A 22,466-nucleotide genomic window follows, 5' to 3' on the forward strand; every position below is an offset into this window, starting at 1 on the left:
CTCGAGCACATCAGCCCCGCCCGGGTTTGTTCCGAGAATTATTAGTAGCTTACCGTTGTAGAGTATGATGAGATGGGACAAGAGGTGCATCAAGTAAACCTCAGGAAATATATTCAGAAAGAGTTTTGGGGTTTACTATTTCTACGTTGATCATGTAACTTGTAAATTCAATCGTATCTCGTGATTCATGCCATTCATCTTAATCCATGTCGACATCGCACTCATCTTCTGTGTCATATTCACCCCAAAAATCTTTCAGATCTTCGACTCTCCATGATGTAGCCCAACCAGTCTCACGCTCAATTCGCACAAGCGTCTCGACAATGGCTTCATGCTCAGAATAGTGCGACATAACCTTGCCGGCTATCCAGAGAGGCTGTAGTGCATTCGTCCAGCATCCACTGCAGAGGGCAAACAATCAGTAATGATACGATGGCAAGAATGAACATAGAAAATACTCACTGATGGGCGTTTGAAGCGGAGATGGCGCAGATTTGACGAGCATGCCATAGAACAGATTTCTGGAGCATTCTTATTAGATACATACTCCAGGAAAAGCGAAATACCATAGAGCCACTGAATAACTTACCGGTTTCTTCTGAAGCAAAAGCGTTTTCGGCTTTCGTTGCAGCAAAAGTAAGGCGCTCACATGGTATAATTGATTTCCAGAGACTAGACGATTGTTAGATTCATGAAGTTTCGGTGCAAGGCATTACGATATCAAGGAACATACTTGCATCTCCGTTGCCATATAAAACTGTTGGGAATGGTTTGTTTCTCGCAGACTGACTGGGAGTGGAGGCAGTGAAGATAGATTTCATCTGGCTCGGTCGATGCTCATACCATTGCTCCACTTGAGTAAACAATTCTCCCCAGCGACGGACATAGGAGTTGCTATCTTCTTCAGGAAGCGAGTGACAAGAAGTGCAGGGATGAGTCGTTCTCGATGAGGACCCAAAGAGAACACCGAGTGTTTCTGCAACCAGATAGACAGTGTAATTTGCGTAAGTGTCGAAGTTCGTTTTATTGGAAGAAAGGAAAAGATGTGATGCTTCGGAACAGCTCATGTCTCTGGGTCTCCAATTGTGAATAGGAATGATTGTCTCTTCCTCAGAGATGAGGCCACCACAAACATCTAAAACGTCATCAATAAATATTCGAACTTTTAATCGAAAGTGAATTTCATACCCATTCTTGCAAAGCACCAGAAAAGAGCTTGCTCTTCATGACCAGAAAAGCCATTGATTCCGGCGGCCTGAATCAGATATGCACATCCATCTAGATGGCGTCGCCATTCTTTGGGATTACAGCTCAACATCTCCAGCACGCAGAGAATAACACAAGAAGCGATCACGGGAGTACTCTTGCTTTGTAGTTCAGGAAACAGAAGATGAATAGCTTCTTGATATAATGACAAGCTCTCTGATTGAGACTTTTCATTTTGTTCCCTCTCCAGTTGCCGGGCTGAGAGAGCTAGTATTGAATATCGCAGATGCGGTGCTGTTTTTGCCATCTGGGGGAAGGTCGAGGCGAAATGTCGATTGTTGTCGAACATGTCAAGCTATTTACCCAAGGTCAGCCAGATTTCCGCCTTCAATCAAACCAAAGAGCCTACCCATGAGCAGATTTCATTCAAATAATTCTGCCATAAAACATGTTCTCGCTCTGGAGATAATTCAAAATATCGACCTGAACGGGAACGCTCAGGCTGTCGTGTAGATTGAGTATAAGATCTCTCACTTAGGGCCGACGGTGTATGAGCCTGGGAGATAGAGCCCCGTGAGCTAGCTCGTCTTGGAACATCCGGTCGAGCAGTCCATAGCTGGCGGTTTCGCAACGCCGTGTGGAGTGCCTCGTAGGCCGAGCCCGGAAGGAAGACATCATTCGTCAGATCTGCGGGATCAGAGAAAACACTGTGATCAAATAAAGGTGAGTGACCAGTTTGGTATGAGCCCTCCACGGAAGAGTGGAATTGAGTGCCTTGCGTAATATTATTTAGAGCAGAGATATCGTCAATGGCGTATTCAGGACTGGAATTCAAATAGCCATGAGGTGATGCATCATCAGGAAGTTGAGGCTCGAAATCGCAATGCAGATTAGGTGGATATTGTGCATGGCTGGCTGGATCAGGCTGGCTCATATGATTTGTACACTGCTCAATGTCATCATGGCGTGGGGAATTTTGGCTGGGATCTCGCGACGTATGGGACGAGGCATTGCCTGTCAGTGGAGGCGATAAAGGATGGCCAATATCGGTTGAATTAGAAGGTCGATCCGCACATCCAGAAGAAGTAGTAGGATTCGCCTGGTCCTCTGGCGCCGTGGCCATTGGCGGCATAGTTTCATTGGCTCCTCTTGGAGGCAAGGGGGAGAGGCTCTTTCGCGTCGCCAGATCCAAACATTCTTCATTCCGTCGCTTGACCCCTCTATCAAGAGCTTTGTCCGGCAATGTATTCAAAATCTTGAATTTACTCTGGCGCTTGCTCTTGCTCACAGCGCCACCCTGGCTCATCGAGGGGTGATCTGACTCCAGTACTTTGATGTTGGAATCGCGAAATGAACCTAGCATGCGCCACTGGCACTTATCACCCCGTCGCTTGCAGCCAGTACAAGTAGGCTTTTCTTCATCACATTTTCGACGACGGCGACTGCAGTTGAGACAGCCTGTCCGAGTTCGTTTCTTCGGTCCACTCTGTTTTGCATCTTGTGCATGATCCTGCACTGAATATGGTAGATCGCCTGTATCACCATCCAGACCTGCTGAAATACCCTCAATGATTGTACTGACCATTTTGCTGCTCAGATGTGAATCTTGCAAAATCCCGGGGTTGGAATCAAGAAGCAGCCAACGTAAGACGTGGGGATGGAGGAACTAAAAGTCACCTACCGAAAAAGGAGCGTTTAAGCGCCGATGAAGCCACCAACCCCGGCCGGGTCCACTGGAGGCGTTGCCGTTGGTTCGGCGTCCCGAGGCATCGGGGAGACGTGGAGAGAGTTTTCCGGGGTTTGCCCGAATAGTGGCGAACTTGGGCAATGCGTCAATTTTTCTCCAGGAACACGGCTAGAAGCGAGGTGATCGTCAGGCCGAGAATTACGTATATCAGTAGTACTTCTATGACTTGAGTTGGGTTGGTCGGTAATTAACTACTTCATTAATTTACATAGCAATTCGATTTGAAGAAAGACCAACTTATAAAATTATTACACAACGAATCTTAAGTCTATCTCAAGAAGCAATTTACTCAAAATGTTGGACTTGTACACTCTCAGCGTCTTTTCCATGCGCGATACGTGTCTCGGCATCTCCAGCAACGCCCATGGATGCGTGCCATTGAAGCTTGATTTTCTCACCAGTAAACAGGTGGTCAATCTGTTCCAAGGTGAGGTTTCGTGTTTCAGGGTAGAAGAACCAGATGAGAGGGAAGAAGCAGAAGTTGAAGACTATAAAATAGATGTCAGTGAGACTCCTGCAAGTAGTTGCTATTGGCAGGCAAACGTACCGGCAAAATAGATGTAAGTCTTGTATCCGATGTTGTCAATCGAAACAGGGGTGATTTCAACCACCAGGAAAGTGCAGATCCCTAGACATCACGTTAGCCTATGTTTTACCCTTTGCAAATATAATTTTACACTCACAATTGGTTGCAGTCGCCAAGGCAGCGGCACGAGTTCGGATTGCGAGGGGTGCATACTCCGCAGGCACTGTGAAAGACATCAGTATTGTAGTTACATTTGTGGGGGCCTAGTGAGAAGGGATTCGAGAGGAAGAACATACAGAGCCAAGGAATAGCGAGAAGACCGACACCGAAGAAAAAGTTGAACAGGAACAGCATGACAGTGGCAACTAGACCAGCAGCATGACCGCCGTCCCAGACAGTACCAGCAAGGATAGCCATGCAGCAGCCCTGTCCAATGACCGCGAACATCATAAGCTTGCGGCGACCGAGACTATATTCGGTTAATAATCATCTTCATCAAGAAAGGGCCTTTCCACTTACCGATCAATGACCCAAATGGGTACACAAGAAGAGAAGAAATAAGCGACACCATTAAATCCGGCAAGCAACAATGCAGTGTTGTGGTCCATGCCCACAGAGTTCTCGAAAATGACAGTAGCGTACTGTTTATTGATTAGCAAAGGTAGAATAACTACACCCATTGGATCACTCACATAGGTGATAAGGTTGATTCCAGAAATTTGCTGCATCATCTGTCCACCCATACCAAGAAGGGTTCGAGTAAAGAAACGTTGCGGACCATTGGTGAAAAGAATCTTGAACGAACCCTCAGCCGAAGCCTCAGTCTCTTCGCGGATCGCCTGCGAGATATCTCTGACATCAACAGTAACGACAGCGTCATTTTCATCAATCTCATTGGCATTGTCTTGCAACTTCCAAATGATGTGACGTGCTTTCTCTTCGTTGCCATGTTTGATGAGCTAATTCACTGTTAGCCGATATCACATGTCTTTGAGGCAATTTCTATACGTACCCATCGAGGTGATTCCGGAAGGAAGATGACGCCAATGAAGGTCATGATTGCAAATACTATTTGGATGGCAATGGGAACACGGAATTGTGCTTCGCTGGAGTTATAGGAGAAGCCATAGTCTATGGAACTTTAGTATGCGTGCAAATATATTGTCTACCAGAGATTCGAATACACTTACCGACCCAGTAGGAGAGCATAACACCGAAGATGTTTATTGCCAGTTCAATGGCAAGCTATATCGCGATTTAGTATCATCCTCAAAGTTTGATGTTTGATAGATTGACGTACCCCTTTCCCACGACTCGCCGCTTTACTCAACTCTGAATGCCAGACAGCTAGAAAGAGACATTGTCAGTCTATTTGCAGAGTGTGCAGTTCCGGGAAACAAAAACTCACGAATTGTACTCGTGTTGAGACCATTACCAACACCAGCGACGATACGACCAACAATAAGTTGCGGGATACCATATGCACTGCATTGGAGAGCAGCGCCAATACTCAAAATAACACATCCGGCCATGATGCACATGCGTCGACCGAGCAGCTCACCGACAAATAGGGAGATAATAGCCCCCAGAAAACAACCCTTATTCAATTAGAGGCTGGTATTAGATAGTTGATCAAAGTGACTCACAATCTCATAAATAGCAACACTATTTGAAGAAAGCAGACGTGAGTAAGTCTTGTCCTATGACTAATTAACTGTTGACACTTACACTGTGCCTTGAAGCGAGGAGCTTCCGTGTCCAGTCTTCGTCGTGTCGATCTCTGGAAATCGTGCCACAAATGCATCGCCCGTCAAAAGGCCTGACATGACGCCTTGATCATAACCGAAGAGGCTGCAACAATTAGCAAGGAATCTCACCAGTGTTTAGAGAAAGGGTTGCATACAGAAAACCACTGCCAGCAGTGGCCGTGATGGCCCAAGCCAACGGTCTACCGGCGAGGAATGTCATGGTCTCCTTCGAATGAATAATCTCCAAGGTAAAAAGGAGGCGTTAAGGAGAAACCACAGTAAAAATTGCAGAATGATGCGAAAGTAAAGAATGACTTCTTTACAAGTCAAGCGTAGTGGGGCGATGCCTCCTTTTATAAAAGGACGTTGACATGTTCGTCATACTCCCTGGGGTGCCCTGAATCGGTGGCGCCATGCAAGGTTCCGCGATCCCATGGGGACCAGGGAATCACGCGTGGTGCCCCAGAATCCATTTCCGTGTCTCAAAAGCGGGAGAAATCCGGGATTGCGGGGTGTGGATGAGAACTTACTCTGGCTACAAAATTACCGCATTGAGTAGGTCTAGCTGCATGTTGATTGCAATATATTGAATACACCTGGATATCTTAGAGACTAGTCACATAAAGTTCAATTAAAGTTATACTATACTTTGTGAGGCGTTGTGCCTTCTATACATACAGCTCCCTCATTCTTTGCACGCTACGGCCCATTCTTACAGGAGAATGCAAAGATAGAAGAGGAATCTCGGCAGCCAAGACCTGTACCTGGTCCGATGAAGGAATATTGGGGCCCCGAGCCTGGCCTCCTCCGTTGTGAATTATGCTATTCCGGCTAAAAGCTTAGTGTGGAGTGCGTGATTGGTTGCCGAAGAGGGCAGTCCCAGAATTTCCCGATTTGGTAGATTTAACCACCACTGAAAGGAACATGATTTGCTCGTCCAGTGGATCTCTTGTGATATATTGTTAAGACGTCTTCCCCGCTGCGTCAATTCTGTATTTGTTCTCCATATTCTCAATCATCCCCATACCTCCCGGCACTGTTTGGCATACTCCTCATATGTTACCCAAAAGAGTAACCCGATGCACTTTCCAGAAATCCACACTCGGCCGGCCCGGTGCCAATGATAATCGGTATCATTTGTCGGGCTCGGGAGAAATTGTCTGGAAATTGGTGCTTAAGCAGCATGATTGCTGCAGCATTGTTCCACTGTGGTCCTCTAACGTGATACTTCCCTAGTCGGGCAATGTATAACCACTGTACACCATGGCCAGCTGTGGGTGCATTGGACTTGCATACGGCAAGTGAAACGTCCTATATGAACTTTGAGTCCCAAAAAAAATCAGCCCAGTCGACAGCTAGTGACAGTTTCTCTTCTATCTTTTTTTCCCACCTTCATTCTCTTCTAAACTCCCCTCTCCTCCAAAATGGCCCCTTCTATCTCCCTCGACCACACCACACCCGCAGTCGTTCCTGAGTCAAACCAGACTCCGGCGGCTTTCGCACCCGCAAATGACCTCTTCTCCCTCGCCGGTCGCACCGTTGTCATCACTGGAGGTGGCCGTGGTCTCGGTATGACGCTGACCACTGCTGTCCTCGAAGCGGGTGGTGATGTTGCCTGCTTGGATCTTCTCCCTGAGCCCAGTCCCGAGGAGTGGGTTGCTGTTCAGAAATTGGCAAAGTCGCGCGGCCTGCAGGCAACATACACCAAATGTGACATCACCGATGAGACTGCTACTAAGGAGCTTCTGGAGAAGATCTCTGCCGATGCCCTGCAGCGCGCAATGCCCATGCGCGGTCTAATCACCTGCGCTGGAATTCAACAGATGGTTCCTGCACTGGACTACCCTGTTGAAGGATATCGCAAGATGCTGGATGTCAAGTAAGTAGACTGCGAAAAAAAAAAGCCTGACTTGTTTGAAGGCCGAAATGCTAACTAGATCTTCTTTAGCGTCCTTGGTACCTTCATCCCCGCCAAACACTTCTCTCGCATTCTGGTTGAACAGAAGGCTCCTGGTAGCATCGTCATGATCGCTTCGATGTCCGGCCAGATCGCCAACCGGGTGAGTCCTCATACACATGCGCAGTTTAACTATCATGTATCCTAATAGCTTTCTTTATAGGGCCTCACTTGCACGGCCTACAACTCCTCCAAGGCCGCCGTCCACCAGATGTGCCGATCCGTTGCTCAAGAATGGGGTCAACACAATATCCGTGTCAACACTTTGTCCGCCGGAGTATGTGCAATTTCCATATACATCATAAACTAGGTTACTAATCATTGAACAATAGTACATTCGCACGGCTATGACCGACGCTTTGCTGAAGGAGAAGCCTGAGGTTGAGGAGACTTGGATGCGTGGAGCTCTTCTCGGCCGCTTGGGTGCCCCGGAGGACTTCAAGGGTCCTACCATCTATATGCTTACTGATGCCAGTGCCTGGATGACTGGTGCCGACCTGCGTGTCGATGGTGGCCACTGTGCTTCCGCATAAACTTGCACTTTATGGAATGATGAAAACTAGATGTGGCATGCTTCTGGCGTTATAAACAAGGATTTTTTTTTAGACAAATATATACAAAATTACGATAGAATATTGCTAACGCAATTGACATATATTGAATTATTCTCTGCTACATAGTAAAAATGCGCCGAGATCGCAGTCTTTATTTATAGTAACCTGAGAGTTCACTCCATTGGATAGAGATATTCAACTAGCGGAAGATATTGGCTTATAAAAATGGTAAACATCCCGCTTGTAGGAAATCTATATGGTCTAGTAAGAATACTAATGCCTTCCACTAGGAATAATATCAATCATGGTAGAACATAGCCTCCGTCAATCAACACATCACTTCCAGTCATATAGGTAGAAGCATCACTAGCCAAGTAGAGGTACAATCCCTTAATCTCTTTCGTGTGTCCTTGTCGTCCCAAGGCCGACATTCGATAAGCCTCGTTGAGACACTCGGGGCTAGCTCCCATTTTGGTGTCGAAGAATCCAGGAGAAACAATGTTCACTCGGGCAAATTCTCGCCATTCACGAGCAAGTGATTTCCCAAAATGAGTAATGAATGCTTTTGTTCCGTTGTATACGGGTTGATCGGTAGGAACATTGACAATGTGGGCACTCATACTGGATGTGATGATGAGATTTCCAAAGCCCTGGCGTTTGAAGATCTCTCCTACAAATTTGGAGCAATGAACGATACCGTCCACATTAACCGACATCTGCTTGTGGTATTCATCCAGTGTCTGCTCTAAGATGGGCTTGGAGATTGCCATTCCTGTCATAATATGTCAGCAATGGCCAAGAGAATTCACTTTCTAGCTGCAAAGGACAACTTACCAGCATTGGCGACAAAGATATCGATTTTACCAAAGTCCTTTACAACTTGCGTTAAGGTATTTTGCACAGAATCGGCATTCGAGACTAGAATCAATTTTAGCAATTGACTGAATTGGTCTGAATAGGCTGGACTTACCATCAACTTTATTGGCCGTAGATTTGATTCCATGCGTAGAGGCTAACTCTTGAGACTTTTGAACAGCACGGTCATTTCTGTATTCTTTCTCAGTAACCTTTCAATGCTTCATGGAGGGTTTATGCGGGGACTTACGAATTGTACCACAGCGCTACATTAGCACCAGCCTCTGCCATGGCTTCAGCAACGGCGAGACCAATCCCATCCGCTGCACCGTTCACAACAGCTACCTTGCCGCGCAAACTGAGCTGTTCGAGGACATTGGTGGGTGTGTTAGGGAAAGGCCGAGGGAATCCCTCGCGGGCCCGGTCACAATCTGCAAGGTTCATAGACATGTTGAGTTTCCGATTGGAGGATGTAGTGAGATGTGAGAATAAATTTAAACTTTGAAACCCAAGCTGTGTCTGAACCGCTTAAGAATATTAACAATCAACGAGGGTTCCAGCCACTACGAGTAGAATCGGGTGATAATAGCCCGCATCGGCGCGCTGTCGACCGATGATGATGTCGCACGGTGACATGAATTTACCCCACGCATGAAATACCCCACTCGTTCCAGGAATGTAACAATTCCCAGTCGAGACTGGTGGATATTCTTCCGAGGGGTCCTTGTTGAAGAAAAGAGGTCAATAGTTCAACAGAGTATGGCCTAGAGTAGAGAACAATAGTTGAAACAATCCTGGACGATACTAGTATCTAGTAGGCGACAGGGGGAACATGCTTACTGTTGTCAATAGAATTTAATCCAGGATGACAACTGCTTTTCAGGTTATTTATTTTTCTCGCTTGGAAAATACCCAGTCTCGGTTCTCATAACGAAACGTATTCGATTCGTATTGATATCGTTATATCTGCGTCTCCATCTCCACTTCCCGTCGAAACAGCGGCCGCTCGTCGTTTACCTCGAGCAATTTCCTGTCGTTTCGCCTGCTCTCTCTCCTTTTGACGTTTCTTCTTGCTAGGGCTAGCTGGCCACCCGATACCTGCCAGTCTTCACGGAAAGCCCATATGTAGCCTGTCATTACAAGTGACGCAATGAATGTATAGACAACAGATATCAAAATGCGAAGGAGAGTGTTCTGTTTAAGTGAGAGCTTGGCGAAGAGGTCCTTTTGCAAGGTAATTCCATTCAGTGCCATTATGAAAAAAGAATTGAATAATGATAGGCATGACCATGGACACCGTGTTATAGTAGAAGCGAACGCCTTGAGGCATTGGGTGAAGGTCTGTTGAAGTAGCGGAGATTGGACTGAGGATTGTTTTTGCGATGGTTTGATCAGAAGCATTTATCAATGGCAGGACATCTGTGCCGTTTGTGTTCCTGTATACCGCTGCCGCGGCCTCTGTGATCTGAAGCAAATTCGAAAAGACACTTTGAGCATAGGCCGAATAGCGAGTGCTGCTCCAGGTGGATTGAAGTGCCGGTGAGTTATCGTAACTTCGCGCGACCTCGGGCGAGAAAAGTGCGGTTGATAATCGCGACGAGGCATTTTGTGTAGAATAGATAGCGCCCCAGTACTCGCCAATGCAAACAGCCTGTTGGATGTCTGCTCGTGTCGGATACTGCTCCTGACTTTGGTGGATGAGTTTTGGGAACGAAGGTCCTTTCAGAGAATCATATGCTGTTAGAACAGACTCGCCAACGGATCCTTGGTCGTAATCCACATAAAGCAATTTCATTGAGCTGTATCTCGACCCATCGTGATAGGCGGAGCCATAGAGATAGCTCATGTTGGCGAGAATAAGCAATTGCAAGGTAACTGCTGCGCCAACTATGACAGAAAAGAAATACTTGAGCGACATGCCTTTGAATGCCGAGAATCTGCAGTAAAAATGAAATAGAAAGGAGATGTGAATGGATGGGTTTGGTTTCTTGGGACGGTCCGTGGAATCAAGCAATGGAGCATTAAATCTTCCATCGGACTTCGGACATGACAAGTACAGAGGACAGAAAACCCCGAGGCCTTCTAGAAGAATACACCATGCTGGGTCTTATGTACATAGGTCTCAGGTAGCTTTGCGAGTGGAACCTTGAACCGACGGAGCATAAATACATGCCAATTGGCCGATCTTGGTAATTCAGCATGAGAAAAAGAAGACCTAGCTTTTGGAATTTCAAATTATTTAAGACCTGGTACGCGTGGGAAGAAAGGAAGTCCTTGTTCCACGAACGGAAATAATGCCAGTGCCTACCCATAAACGTGCCCATAGAAAGCCAATCTCCCCAGTATCCACGAGACATATGAAGTCCATGATTCTATCACTCCATAGAGACTGGGAAATGGCAACTTACAAGTTTAAAGATTTAAATGTCGGATTTTGACATAAGAATTCATGAAACAGGAAAAAATCATACCAAATTAGTACTGCAATAAATTCATACATCGTCTCATGATTCTTCCGTTCTCCACATGGTCCGATGAGCTAAGCGGAAGTTAAGATTTCTCGAACAGGATAAGTATAATGTCTAGTGCTGTCGATCTAGAAACTAGAAGTCGGACCATGCCGAGTTTTAGCCATTTTCATCTCGAACATGAGTCGTTTCATGCATACTAGTACAAAATGCTCTAGTCCAGTCAGTGCAGTGGGACGTGACGACCTACTATGTACATACTCGGGACACGAGGGCAGAGCTTCGGAGATAATCATACAATTGGAAATTTTTTTTATTAAAAGGTCCACTATCGAGAAACGATAAAGCTGTCAGGTTCTAGATTTTGCTCTAAATTATACCTTTCTATTGATATTGTTTCCTTTTCTCAACGATCCTTGGAAACGATATGCCTCTGGATGTTCTTGTCGTTGGCGCAGGGCTGGGTGGCTTAGGTGCTGCCATTGCCCTTCATCATCAAGGGCATAATGTGACAGTCAGTATTCCCCTTGCAATGAATGCGCCCTCCGCCTAACAGGATAACGTGCAGGTTTTGGAAAAGTCTGGGTTCCTAAACGAGGTCGGCGCGGCGATTCATGTAGCTCCAAATGCTACTCGCATCTTGAAGCGATGGGGATGTAACCTTGATTGGTTGAATCCTGTCCACTGCGAGAAGCTGCAGATCTGGGATGGAAATGGGCGGCTTCTCTCTACTCCTATTGTAAGCTGGCTGACCATAGATCTCGAAATGAAGAGACTAATTCTGGCAGGTCACCAAGGAGTACCGGAAAATCTTGAATGTATCTGACGAATGGGTTTTGACACATCGAGTCGACTTGCACAACGCTCTGCGTTCGACTGCCGCCAAGGCTATTGATAACCGAAAGATAGATATCAAATTGTCTTCTCAGGTCCTATCCGTGGTAAGTAGGCTTCCAAATATTGATCGTAAATGGCTAATAGGCATGGATCAAAGGATGCAGACAAGGGAGAAGTCGTGCTCGAGAATGGGGACAAGTACATTGGTGATATCGTAGTTGGTGCCGACGGGGTTCATGTAAGTAGTCATCGGATATTGATCAGAAAATGGCGGGAAACCATATTAACAAAGACAGTCTCGCTCTGTGGGCGCCATCATGGGAGAAGAACGAGGCATCGTGAATACTGGTCAGAGCTGCTTTCGATTCCTGGTGCCAATCGAAAAGATGCAAAGTAATCCACTCACGTCCGCCCTTTTAGCAAAGGTTGGACTCGATGGTGTCCATGTCTTTGCTACTCTAAATCGCCGCCTTGTGATCTATCCCTGTCGCGAGGGAAAATTGCTCAACTGTGCTGGCATTCACCCATCCAATTCAGCGGAAGAGTCTGGAGCCGATGCTTCGTGGCATAATGCAGGAAGCCTGAACCTGTTAATTGACACTTTTGGCGATTTCGGCGAGGACCTTCTGGAAATGTGTCGAATGGCCGAAGACGTCAAGCTTTGGAGTCTAGCATCTCGAGATCCAGCGCCGACATTTGTCAAAGGCAAGTTGGCTTTGATTGGAGATGCAGCTCACCCCATGCTTCCACATCAAGGTCAGGGTGCTGCGCAAGCATTCGAAGATGCAGCTGCTCTCGCAGGGGTCTTGACGGCAGATACAGCTCCAGAACAGTTATCGCAACGCCTCGATCTATACAACAAGCTTCGATATTCGCACTCGGTCACAGTGATGATGATGTCAAGAACTAACGATGAACGGCGCGCGGAAATGCTGGATGAACTCCGTCGCTATGTGCCCAACGCCGAGCTACCTGGAAACATGTTCGAATTTACATGGCCATCCGATCCGGTGAGAGAAGCAGCGCAGCTAGTAGCTGCTATACTGTAGGTGATGGATACAGTGGGAGTTGGATTTGATTCCGCGGATTCATTAGTTAAGCGGAAGTTTGTGGATCATCCTTGTGGAGCAGAATCCTGCATCTCATTAGTGCCGGTGGACTCTTTGGCTGTGACCAGACTGGCTTCAAAGTGGGTCAGAAGCAGGGGAATCCATACCAAAATTCATAGACTACCTCCATCTTCCTTTTTCCTTCTAATTTAAAGGCCGTCTTGGTATATCCTCCCCCAGCATGTCTCCTCCAGGTCCGAAATTCACGGCCTGCGACGCATGTTATCGACGAAAGGTAACAACCTTTTCGAAGCCATCCATGAACCCAATCCTAAGCCTCTATAGATTCAGTGTGACAGCAGAAGTCCCTGTAATTGGTGTTTCCATCATCAGTCAGACTGTACATATGTCAGGTCAAGCCCGCGAAAACGATCGAGAAATACAGTCAAGCGAGTCAGCTTGGTAGAGCGCATAAAGCGGATTGATCAGCAAAAGGAAGATGCCGTCTCTAAAGGTCGGTTATTTCCCATCTCTACTTGTTCTTTTTACTCACCAACTCCATAGAAAAAGATCCATCGGAGAGCCCCAGCTCCACTCCACTGGGGTTACCACCAAAAATCATTCATTTTGCGGGGTGGGAGATCGGAAATCTTCAAACGGAAGCGTTGAAATTGATGCCCGAGGGTCTTCGATGGATTTGGTCTCGAACTAGGCTCCCCGTGCCATTCCCAACCACGCAACACGCCCCCTGGGAGAAACCGCGCCGAGAGATACGAAAATTCTCTGAAAAACCTCCGGTGCTCCCCGAGAAGTCGCTGTTGATGAAATTCGTGGAATTGTATTCGAACTCTGCCTTGCACCGGATTTTTCCTGTGATCAACCCAGCACTCTTCTTTCAGACCATCCAAGCAGCTTATTCTCACAACCAATCGCCACTTCCACAATACCACAGTGCCCAGGCCTGTATATTCGGTTTTATGGCTATGATCTCCTCTCTGCACCATCTCGATCCATCTTACGATCCATTTGAACTGCCTACTATACCCCGCGAGGTGTACATCGCACACGCAAGTGCGGCTATTCCGGCTTTCATCCAGGGGCCACTTAACCTTGATGACTTACAGGCCAGTATTATACTGGTACGCCAGGGCCATGGCCCCATTCTAAACGTTCCTTGTGCGCAACTAACTAAATCCACATATAATATAGGCATTCATCTTTGTCCTCGCCGGCGAGGTACAAAGAGCCATTCACTATACATCCATTGCTTCGCGTCTTTTGTTAGCAACTGGAGCTCAGGTCGCATCGGATAACTCGAAGCATCCTACCAATCAACCATCAATCCTCAAACAACATCTGCGGAATCTATTCTGGACTTGCTACTCACTGGACAAAGATTTAGCCTTGCGTACCGGCCAACCACATTGTCTTAGGGATGAGGACTGCACTCTTGATATACCCCAAAATTACAAGGAGAGCCTTCATTTGTGCCTGGAATATTCTGCCAAGCATATCGATTTAAATGGCGGTGATCCTATTTTTCCATGCGACATTCATCTTAGCAAGATAAAGTCACGAACCTTTACAGCACTCTACTCCCGTGAAGCTCTCCGCAAGTCAGATATTGACTTAATACGCTCGGTGCGTGAGCTTGATGAGGAGCTCGAATGTTGGAGGATCTCATTTCCAGAGAGTGTTCGCCCGCAGTTGTCCTTCTCCCGTCGACGATTCAAGCAGAAAAATACATATGGAGCCCTGACACACATGAACTATTATTGCTGCGTCAACCTCATTCACCTAGCCGGTGGTCGATGTAGTGCATGGCGCTCAGATTCTGCATCGGTGACAGAAACATTGGATTGTCTGCATTCCAGCCTCGCACTCTCCGTCGAGGCAAGTCGCTCTCTGCTTCTTTTTCTCGACGACACCGAAGCCCAAATTAGCGCTGCTTGTTTCTGGTAGGTCAATGCAAGGGTAAAATGTTCCATTTCTCTCGACACTAACGGTTATACATAGGAATCTCCTTTTCTACCCGATGTCTGCTGTCATAACCATCTTCTGCAATCTTCTGCGCGATCTCCATGCAGATACTGTAAGACACGATCTACATCTTTTGAATATTGCTGAAATGGCTACAACACGCCTTTTTGTGAGACGTAATAATGTATTTGAAAGAGCGAGTGATTTTCGCCCGGCGATGGAATCTATTAGTGCATTGAGGGAACATGCCCAAAGAGCCATCGCGGGCGAAGTGAGAATCAAGTCGTGAAAAATATTTATGCATATGCTGCGGGATTAGGAAATTCATTATAGCTATCAGTAGTGCCTCAATTTAGCACCATAGGATGATCATACCCAGTCATGGAAGTATGATACGCAAAGTCGTCGGTTGACAGCACGCCGAGATGTGGACCCTCGGTGCCAATTCCGCGTGTTGGAAAGGACTAGATGTCGGAGCTCTGTATTACCCCCGACTGGCTAAGACCTTGCTCTCAAATAGAGTAGCTTATGACTTGAACATTTAGTGGCTGATTATTTAGCCTTCTGCCATGCACCTGATCCCCGCATCAAAACATTTCCCCTCATACTACTCTTCTACTTCCCTTAGACTATCATTCTATACTTATCAGAAAACATCTCATCAGCCAGCGAATTCAGAATGGCAAGTGTTCCTAGCAGAGAAGCACTCACTTCTCGTACTGCTGTACCATCTATGGTCTTCAGTGATGGAAGTGCAAGCTCCATGACCGCCGCTCCTAAACCAACCATCGAAACCGACCCCGCTGTGGGCGCCGAGAAACGGTTTTCCGTCCAAGGAAATGCCATAGTCGCCGGTGGTGCTGGCACACTTGGCCTTCACGCCTGTAATGCACTCCTCGAGCATGGGCTTCAAGGCCTGATGATATTCGACATCAATCCCGCAAACTCCGAGAAGGAAATTGCTCAAATGCAGGCCAAATTTCCCGATGCGAAAATCAAGACACAGAAAGTCGACGTGACTGCAGAAGAAGCCGTGAATACAGCAGTGGATGAAACAGCCCGTGTCCTTGGCTCTGTCGATATTCTCATCTCATTTGTTGGGATTGTTGGTGTTGTTAGATCTCTTGAGATGCCGATATCTGAATGGCGAAGGATGCTCGATATCAATACTACGGGAGCCTTTATTTGCGCCCAAGCAGCCGCTCGACATATGGTCAAACAAGGAACAGGAGGCTCTATAACCTTTGTCTCTTCCATTTCCGCTCATCGTGTCAACTTTCCTCAACCTCAAGCTGCGTACAATGTCAGCAAAGCCGCTCTTCTATCGCTCAAAAGCTGCCTCGCCGCCGAATGGGCTCAATATGGCATTCGTACGAATAGCGTCAGTCCGGGATATATGGATACGATCCTGAATGAAGGTGACGGAATCGCAAAGCATCGGCGAATTTGGAGCGAGCGCAATCCTATGGGTCGAATGGGGAGTCCTCCAGAGCTGACTGGAACCATCGTTCTACTTGCCAGCAGTGCAGGCTCATACATAAATGGATCCGACATTGTAGTAGACGGTGGCGCGATTGTATTGTAATTACAAATGCATCTTTTCTAGACTACATAGCGTGAGAAATTGTTGAATTCATCTGAAAATTGGCTATAAATTTGAACGTGGGGGAGTTCATAGATCAGTCGGTCCGCTGTGCTCCGATTCCCGCGTTGTTCCACGATGACGGAATGACATTCAATCTTGACTCAAAGGCTGCAACTAAATAGCTCCCTTGGCTTGAAATAATTGTGATCCGCTGAACAAGTAGTGTATCATTCAGATGCGACGTACCTCACGTAAAGCCACTCTTGCACCGGCTGCGCGTGCATGTGTCCAGTGTCGGAGGAGAAAAAGCAGATGCCTCCCAGGAAACAAAGATGGCGACCCATGCTGTTTCTGTCAGAAAGCAGGCAAAACCTGCAGCTTTGAAGGTCCTCCGGTCCGAACGTCTTTGACTCGAAAAAATCTCGATGCAGCTGAGCATCGGTGCGCTCAGCTCCGATGCCTTCTACAGTCGCTTCATCCAGAGCTGGAGATTGAATCAGCTTTGCAAGGTCACACGGAGGTTATAGAATCCCCAGCAACTGTTGAGGCCGATGAGACTACACCAGATACATTTGAATGGCATGAAGGGTCATTATCTCCGGAGTTAAAAGCATCGTCGTGGAACGACACCATGAGCACGGATGGAATGGCGACATTAACGACGGCGACTGGTTCAGGATATTTGGGTGAGTAATAATATCATATGACATATTCAAATCAAAGGATGAGCACCATATTGACCGACAAATCTTGCAGGTAGCAGCTCTGGTTCACGGCTTCTTGAGGAGATAGACTCTTCTATGACTGGCACGGTCAGACAAAAGCGACGACGCAAGATACAGCACAAATCATACCAGTCGCAAGTCACTCCCCCAGATCCATCTGGCCTCTCTGCTTCTTATGTCGTTAATAATCTTATCGATGCTTATTTTCATCTCTATAACGTCTATTATCCAATTTTACACGAGAAGACGTTCAGAGACAGGGTCGGTACAGGACAGCACCACAAATACCCCAGATCTCCATGGCGAGTCACTTATCATATGGCTCTAGCTATTGGTCACTGGGCATCTAGCAGTGAACATGAACATATGAAGACCAATTATTACACAGCAGCCAGGGCAAGCATGTCGCTTCATATGTTGGAATCCGGAACCGTGGAGACAGTGCAAGCTTTTTTGTTGATGGGAAATTATCTTCAAATGATCAATAGGACAAACACAGGCTACAACTTCGTTGGACTTGCCTATAGAATGGCTATCGGTCTTGGGCTGCATCGTGAATTCAGTTCAACGGGCACTATGAACACAATTGGCCATGAAAGACGTCGGCAGTTATTCTGGACTATTTACTCCTTCGAAAGTGGGTTTAATATAACGACTGGTCGGCCACCAACCATGACTGATGGGTTCATCGACATAAATCTTCCACTCAACATTGATGACAAGGTATGTTTCTATCATCAGAAATAGAAGTTCCATGCTGATTTAAGTATCCAGGAATCCACCCTGCGAGATCCTGTTCCCGAAGAAGTAGATTATCCGACAACTTACTCCTCGATCATCGCCCATGCCAAGCTTGCCCGGATCGCAGATTCAATTTATCACGAGTACTTACTGGCCAAAACAGCCGGCTCACGAATGGAATTCAGACTTGCTGAACTATTAGAGCGGGACTTGAACGCGTGGCGAAAAGCACTACCAAGTTACTTCGCTTCCGATATATCTCAATGGTTTTTAGGCCCACGCTCCGTTTTGAGGTGGAAAGAACAGAATCTTCGAATTTTACTTTGGCGAGGCAGTCAAAAGTATCATAATTTCCTTCCAACGCGATTCAACGCCGAAGAGAAATGCTTAGATGTGGCTATGGAGAGTGTTCATGATATTGCCACCTTTTGTATGGCATATCAGGACTCCTTATATCACGGTTTGATATGGTATGCCACATATTTCTTGGTCCAGGCTTCTCTAGCTATACTAGTTGGTTTCCTTGGAAAGGATAACAGCGAATCCCACCATGACCAAGAACCACCATTCTGGCACCATGCGATCTATGAATCTAGGGATTGTCTGCGAAAACTTGCGAGGCAAAGTATTTCCGCTGCTCGATGCATGGAAATGTTAGATCGTATTTGCAGTAGATTTGAGTCGTTCCCAACGCTGAACTCATCGCCAAACCCTGAGATCTATTCTCTTTCCAATGAAGCGCCAGAATTGGCAATACCGCCATTGGATGAAGCTTCTCAGCAGATACCGGATTTCTTGCGCAGGTTCAGTGAAAATGATCTCATGTTTGGTGATGAAAACCAGCTCACAATAAGTGATGACGTTGGAGATCCCAACTTACGCACGCTTATGAATGAAGTGTCTTTGGATTTGATGGGGAACATGCCGCTTGACTTACTTTTCAACGATTGGGTTGAATCTCCCTCGTGACTACGGAGAATAGCGATAGCAGGGTGAGCAAATAATACCCGTCATATTTCAGTCTTCCCTGTTTCTTACCTAGGCCAGGTACCTTAGTCTGTGGGCTCATAAAAACCAGGCCATATTAGTACTGTTTTACTGTTCTCTCTGCGCAAGCGAGGTGGATAAGGCATCAACATAATCTCGCTTGTAGACAAGGAACAACGCTCTAGCAGAAGCTATTATAGAAAGTAATTCAATATCACAACTGCAACCTCGTTTTCTCCACCATTACCTTTGTGGAAAATCGAACACATAGCTAAGAGTATTCAATTTCTAGTGAGGGAAAGTGTTGTTGGTAGCACCGAGATTTTTCAGATATCTGAAGAAATTCGTGTGAAAAGAGTGTGAGGGCTTTGATTCTCCGTATAGAAGCAATTCTTTCTTGATATTCCAAACCCAATGGGTTTTCGGTGTACTTTCACGAACATGAAGTGAATGTTTACATTAATAAACGGAGATACCGTCTATCATCAACGTGCCATGTCCTTTCTGTAATTTTTCTCTGTAGACTCTGTTCTGACGTGACTTCGTCAATGCCAAGAGGGACCTTGGTGGTTAAATCTGCGCAGAGCTATTCATTCGTTTATAAGTGGATGATATCCTCTTTGATGCCAAGAACCAAGACCAGCGGAGCCCTGCCAAGATGCTTGGAAATGGGTAATCGAGTACCTTGGAGGATACAAGCACTAGGAAAGTGGTTGTCTCCGAGAGAAATACCCGCATTTATTATCTATTCTTCACTCTTGGCAGTGGCCGGAAAGGCCTCTGCTGCTTGGCGATGGCTACCTTCGAGACGGCCCCCAGCTCTGGCGGTTCGCATAAGCCGAAGCCCTTATAGAAGGTCAGAACATCGCACATTTTTCTGGGCATTATTCGAAAATCCTAGCATCTGTCCTGCTTGGCTTTGCCTCTTGCATTATTGTCGCCTTCATTTTTCAGGTCTGCAATAATGTATATTTTCAAGTCTTTTCTCATATCGTTAGCAATTACAAAGGCATATGCCGCAACGCCAACTACAACCGGTGACACATCTGTCGTTACAGGATGCCACTCTCATGGAGAGGATATCTACTGTATAAAAGCAGACGGGGAAGAAGTTCTTGTTTCAGCATCCTCAACACCAACGACCGGAGTCCCTGCACAATACACAGGGTGCCATTCGCATGGAAGCGATACGTATGTATCATTCTTCTGTGTTCCATCATTTCAATGCTCACAATCAATAGATACTGTATCGACTCAGACGGGAATGAAGCCCTCGTGGGCGGCGAAGAATCAACAACGGACGAGCACGACCACGCACATGAGGAATCGGAGTCATCAGGAGAGCAAAATTGCCATTTCCATGCTGGAGTCGAGTAAGTTTGATCAGCAAAGTCATTGGACCAATGTATCTCTCGCTAATTTCACACCAACTTAGACACTGTGTCGGCGCCGGAGAGTCCGAAGGAAGCTCTGAGCCATCCTGTGGAATCCAAACACGCGACTACGACGTACCCTTGCGAATCGGGACACTATTCGTGATTCTCGTCACTAGTGCGATCGGTGTCTTTGCTCCCATGCTTTTAGCAAAACTCCCCTTCGCAGCAATCAACGGGGTTGTGATGACCATAATCAAGCAGTTCGGAACTGGTATCATCATTGCAACCGCATTCGTTCATGTGAGTCGGGACAGTAAATTTGAAAATTAATGGGCAAGACTGACCATAACCAGCTGTATACCCATGCAACTCTCATGTTCACGAATGACTGCCTTGGGGAACTTGGATACGAAGGCACCACATCTGCGATCGTCATGGCCGGCATGTTCCTATCATTTTTGGTCGAATTCATCGGCCATCGAATCATCGCAGCTCGCGAAAGTAAACGATGCGCGCCATGCACAGACAGCGAAGTAACCGGCAGCCAAGACGAATCTCGCAAGGACGGAACTCAGTCCACTCAACATGCAACCATCGCGCATCTCGGTCATTCTCACGGTGAAGATCCCACAAGGCCTGCCACCAAGTTCTCGGTATTAGTTATGGAAGCTGGTGTTCTCTTCCACAGTATCCTGATTGGTCTGACGTTGGTTGTTGCTGGAGACTCGTTTTACAAAACGTTGCTTGTGGTGATAGTCTTCCATCAATTCTTCGAGGGTCTGGCTCTGGGTGCTCGTATCGCCATGCTTCCTGGGGGCATATTCCCATCGAAGGCGTTGATGGCTCTTGCATTCTCTCTGATCACTCCCATCGGCATGGCTATCGGACTGGGAGTATTGAATTCGTTCAACGGCAATGAGAAATCCACGCTCATTGCACTTGGCACATTGGATGCCCTCTCAGCTGGTATTCTCGTCTGGGTTGGTGTGGTCGACATGTGGGCTCGTGACTGGGTTATCCATGGGGGTGAAATGCTGGATGCAAGCCTGAGCAAAGTACTCACTGGTGGCGTTTCATTTGTGATCGGTCTCATCCTGATGAGCGTGCTCGGCAAATGGGCTTAATGCTTCCATTTTTCCAAGCCTGTATGATAATATCGCAGTCGTCATCTTGCTGCATTTGACTGCGCCTGCATAAAAAGTTCTGGAGGAGAAGTGGGCAGAGCGTCTTTGGACTGAGTCCCACGAGGGTCTCGGCAGGAACCGACTAAACCCTGTATATAACGATAGTGCATTGTAGTAGCGCTAAAAATCAAAATAAGCTACTAGTGCACACGATTTGTTCAGGGATCGTGGATTATCTTCATTCAGCCCCGTAACCCCCCCCCCCTTGTACGGAGTACAATGATCAATTTCAACCCCCATTTCTCCATACCCCATTGTTCATAGTTCTTGTTGACATCTCCTCCAGTCGATAAGACTGCATTTCAAGCTCCACTTTAGTCTCAGTCTCAGCCAATAAACGGCGTCACCCGCGACAACCTGCCTGATTGCGAATAGCTTCTCCACATAGTTCAGCGCGGCCCTCGTCGATGCCGAGCCCCCGCGTTTTAGCGACGAAGCGGGGATCTTTCGAGACGATTTTGCTATTTGCTAGATCGTACAAAACCTCCTATTCATAGATATAGTCCTCCTTATTATATCTTGAGAGTTCGCTTATAATCGGATTTAATAGGGAGTAAACTCAAGTTGCACCACGCCTGTACAGCACTGTGTCAAAGCATAGTTGGCTATCTACATCTCAGAACCGGGTGGAGCTGCCTATTAAGGCTAGTCAGATGTACAACAGACAGAAGCAAATGAAATGATAAGAGCTCAGATAAACGTTGGATGGACAAGAGTGGATCGTGGGTGGGCTTCCTATATGAAACCCCTGCCCTCCTCCCTGAATTCTTCGTGTAAAATACCTTTAACCCACTTCAAATCTTCATATCTCAATCACAAACTCCTCCCACGCAGGCTTATAGAACTGATACTTTTTTCTTAAATACGCTTGTCCTACTTTCTTCGCTCCTCTATCAATCAGTGGACTAAAGCCACACCAAGTCTCCTTAGATGGCGGGTTT

The 22,466-nt window shown here is 46.7% G+C and overlaps 9 protein-coding genes across 9 annotated transcripts; 5 read left to right on the forward strand and 4 right to left on the reverse strand.

Annotated features, from left to right (window-relative positions):
• Positions 1 to 199: 199 nt before the first annotated feature.
• Positions 200 to 2,791, reverse strand: N7469_008553 (Zn(II)2Cys6 transcription factor; the record flags this gene model as incomplete). The annotated part of the gene is made up of 6 exons (XM_056647471.1): positions 200 to 401; positions 463 to 521; positions 590 to 672; positions 734 to 1,135; positions 1,189 to 1,561; positions 1,616 to 2,791. The coding sequence occupies 6 exons, from the start codon at positions 2,789 to 2,791 to the stop codon at positions 200 to 202; spliced, it is 2,295 nt and encodes a 764-aa protein (XP_056497236.1).
• A 447-nt stretch (positions 2,792 to 3,238) lies between these two features.
• On the reverse strand, positions 3,239 to 5,447 carry N7469_008554 (uncharacterized protein; the record flags this gene model as incomplete). Its single annotated transcript, XM_056647472.1, has 13 exons — positions 3,239 to 3,441; positions 3,501 to 3,581; positions 3,637 to 3,702; positions 3,776 to 3,948; positions 3,999 to 4,120; positions 4,172 to 4,438; positions 4,492 to 4,610; positions 4,670 to 4,724; positions 4,780 to 4,826; positions 4,888 to 5,077; positions 5,126 to 5,144; positions 5,208 to 5,330; positions 5,383 to 5,447. 13 exons carry the CDS (start codon positions 5,445 to 5,447, stop codon positions 3,239 to 3,241), a joined length of 1,530 nt encoding a protein of 509 aa, XP_056497237.1.
• A 1,204-nt stretch (positions 5,448 to 6,651) lies between these two features.
• On the forward strand, positions 6,652 to 7,717 carry N7469_008555 (oxidoreductase, short chain dehydrogenase/reductase family; the record flags this gene model as incomplete). The annotated part of the gene is made up of 4 exons (XM_056647473.1): positions 6,652 to 7,106; positions 7,176 to 7,287; positions 7,348 to 7,461; positions 7,517 to 7,717. The coding sequence occupies 4 exons, from the start codon at positions 6,652 to 6,654 to the stop codon at positions 7,715 to 7,717; spliced, it is 882 nt and encodes a 293-aa protein (XP_056497238.1).
• Positions 7,718 to 8,040: 323 nt separating this feature from the next.
• N7469_008556 (short-chain dehydrogenase) lies at positions 8,041 to 9,043 on the reverse strand (the record flags this gene model as incomplete). The annotated part of the gene is made up of 4 exons (XM_056647474.1): positions 8,041 to 8,510; positions 8,573 to 8,656; positions 8,709 to 8,785; positions 8,844 to 9,043. 4 exons carry the CDS (start codon positions 9,041 to 9,043, stop codon positions 8,041 to 8,043), a joined length of 831 nt encoding a protein of 276 aa, XP_056497239.1.
• A 748-nt stretch (positions 9,044 to 9,791) lies between these two features.
• On the reverse strand, positions 9,792 to 10,439 carry N7469_008557 (uncharacterized protein; the record flags this gene model as incomplete). The annotated part of the gene is made up of 1 exon (XM_056647475.1): positions 9,792 to 10,439. The coding sequence occupies one exon, from the start codon at positions 10,437 to 10,439 to the stop codon at positions 9,792 to 9,794; it is 648 nt and encodes a 215-aa protein (XP_056497240.1).
• Positions 10,440 to 11,488: 1,049 nt separating this feature from the next.
• On the forward strand, positions 11,489 to 12,947 carry N7469_008558 (uncharacterized protein; the record flags this gene model as incomplete). The annotated part of the gene is made up of 5 exons (XM_056647476.1): positions 11,489 to 11,575; positions 11,630 to 11,800; positions 11,850 to 12,002; positions 12,056 to 12,136; positions 12,195 to 12,947. 5 exons carry the CDS (start codon positions 11,489 to 11,491, stop codon positions 12,945 to 12,947), a joined length of 1,245 nt encoding a protein of 414 aa, XP_056497241.1.
• Positions 12,948 to 15,606: 2,659 nt separating this feature from the next.
• Positions 15,607 to 16,512, forward strand: N7469_008559 (oxidoreductase, short chain dehydrogenase/reductase family; the record flags this gene model as incomplete). Its single annotated transcript, XM_056647477.1, has 1 exon — positions 15,607 to 16,512. One exon carries the CDS (start codon positions 15,607 to 15,609, stop codon positions 16,510 to 16,512), a length of 906 nt encoding a protein of 301 aa, XP_056497242.1.
• A 631-nt stretch (positions 16,513 to 17,143) lies between these two features.
• N7469_008560 (fungal specific transcription factor domain-containing protein) lies at positions 17,144 to 18,947 on the forward strand (the record flags this gene model as incomplete). Its single annotated transcript, XM_056647478.1, has 3 exons — positions 17,144 to 17,198; positions 17,269 to 17,960; positions 18,012 to 18,947. The coding sequence occupies 3 exons, from the start codon at positions 17,144 to 17,146 to the stop codon at positions 18,945 to 18,947; spliced, it is 1,683 nt and encodes a 560-aa protein (XP_056497243.1).
• Positions 18,948 to 19,929: 982 nt separating this feature from the next.
• Positions 19,930 to 21,465, forward strand: zrfC (putative ZIP Zinc transporter; the record flags this gene model as incomplete). The annotated part of the gene is made up of 4 exons (XM_056647479.1): positions 19,930 to 20,156; positions 20,207 to 20,338; positions 20,401 to 20,641; positions 20,695 to 21,465. The coding sequence occupies 4 exons, from the start codon at positions 19,930 to 19,932 to the stop codon at positions 21,463 to 21,465; spliced, it is 1,371 nt and encodes a 456-aa protein (XP_056497244.1).
• Between the last annotated feature and the right edge of the window lie 1,001 nt (positions 21,466 to 22,466).

This window comes from Penicillium citrinum, assembly GCF_028827155.1.
Source record: "Penicillium citrinum strain IBT 23319 chromosome Unknown utg000008l:1.0-2707905.0:1.0-2709502.0, whole genome shotgun sequence".
NCBI lineage: Eukaryota > Fungi > Ascomycota > Eurotiomycetes > Eurotiales > Aspergillaceae > Penicillium > Penicillium citrinum.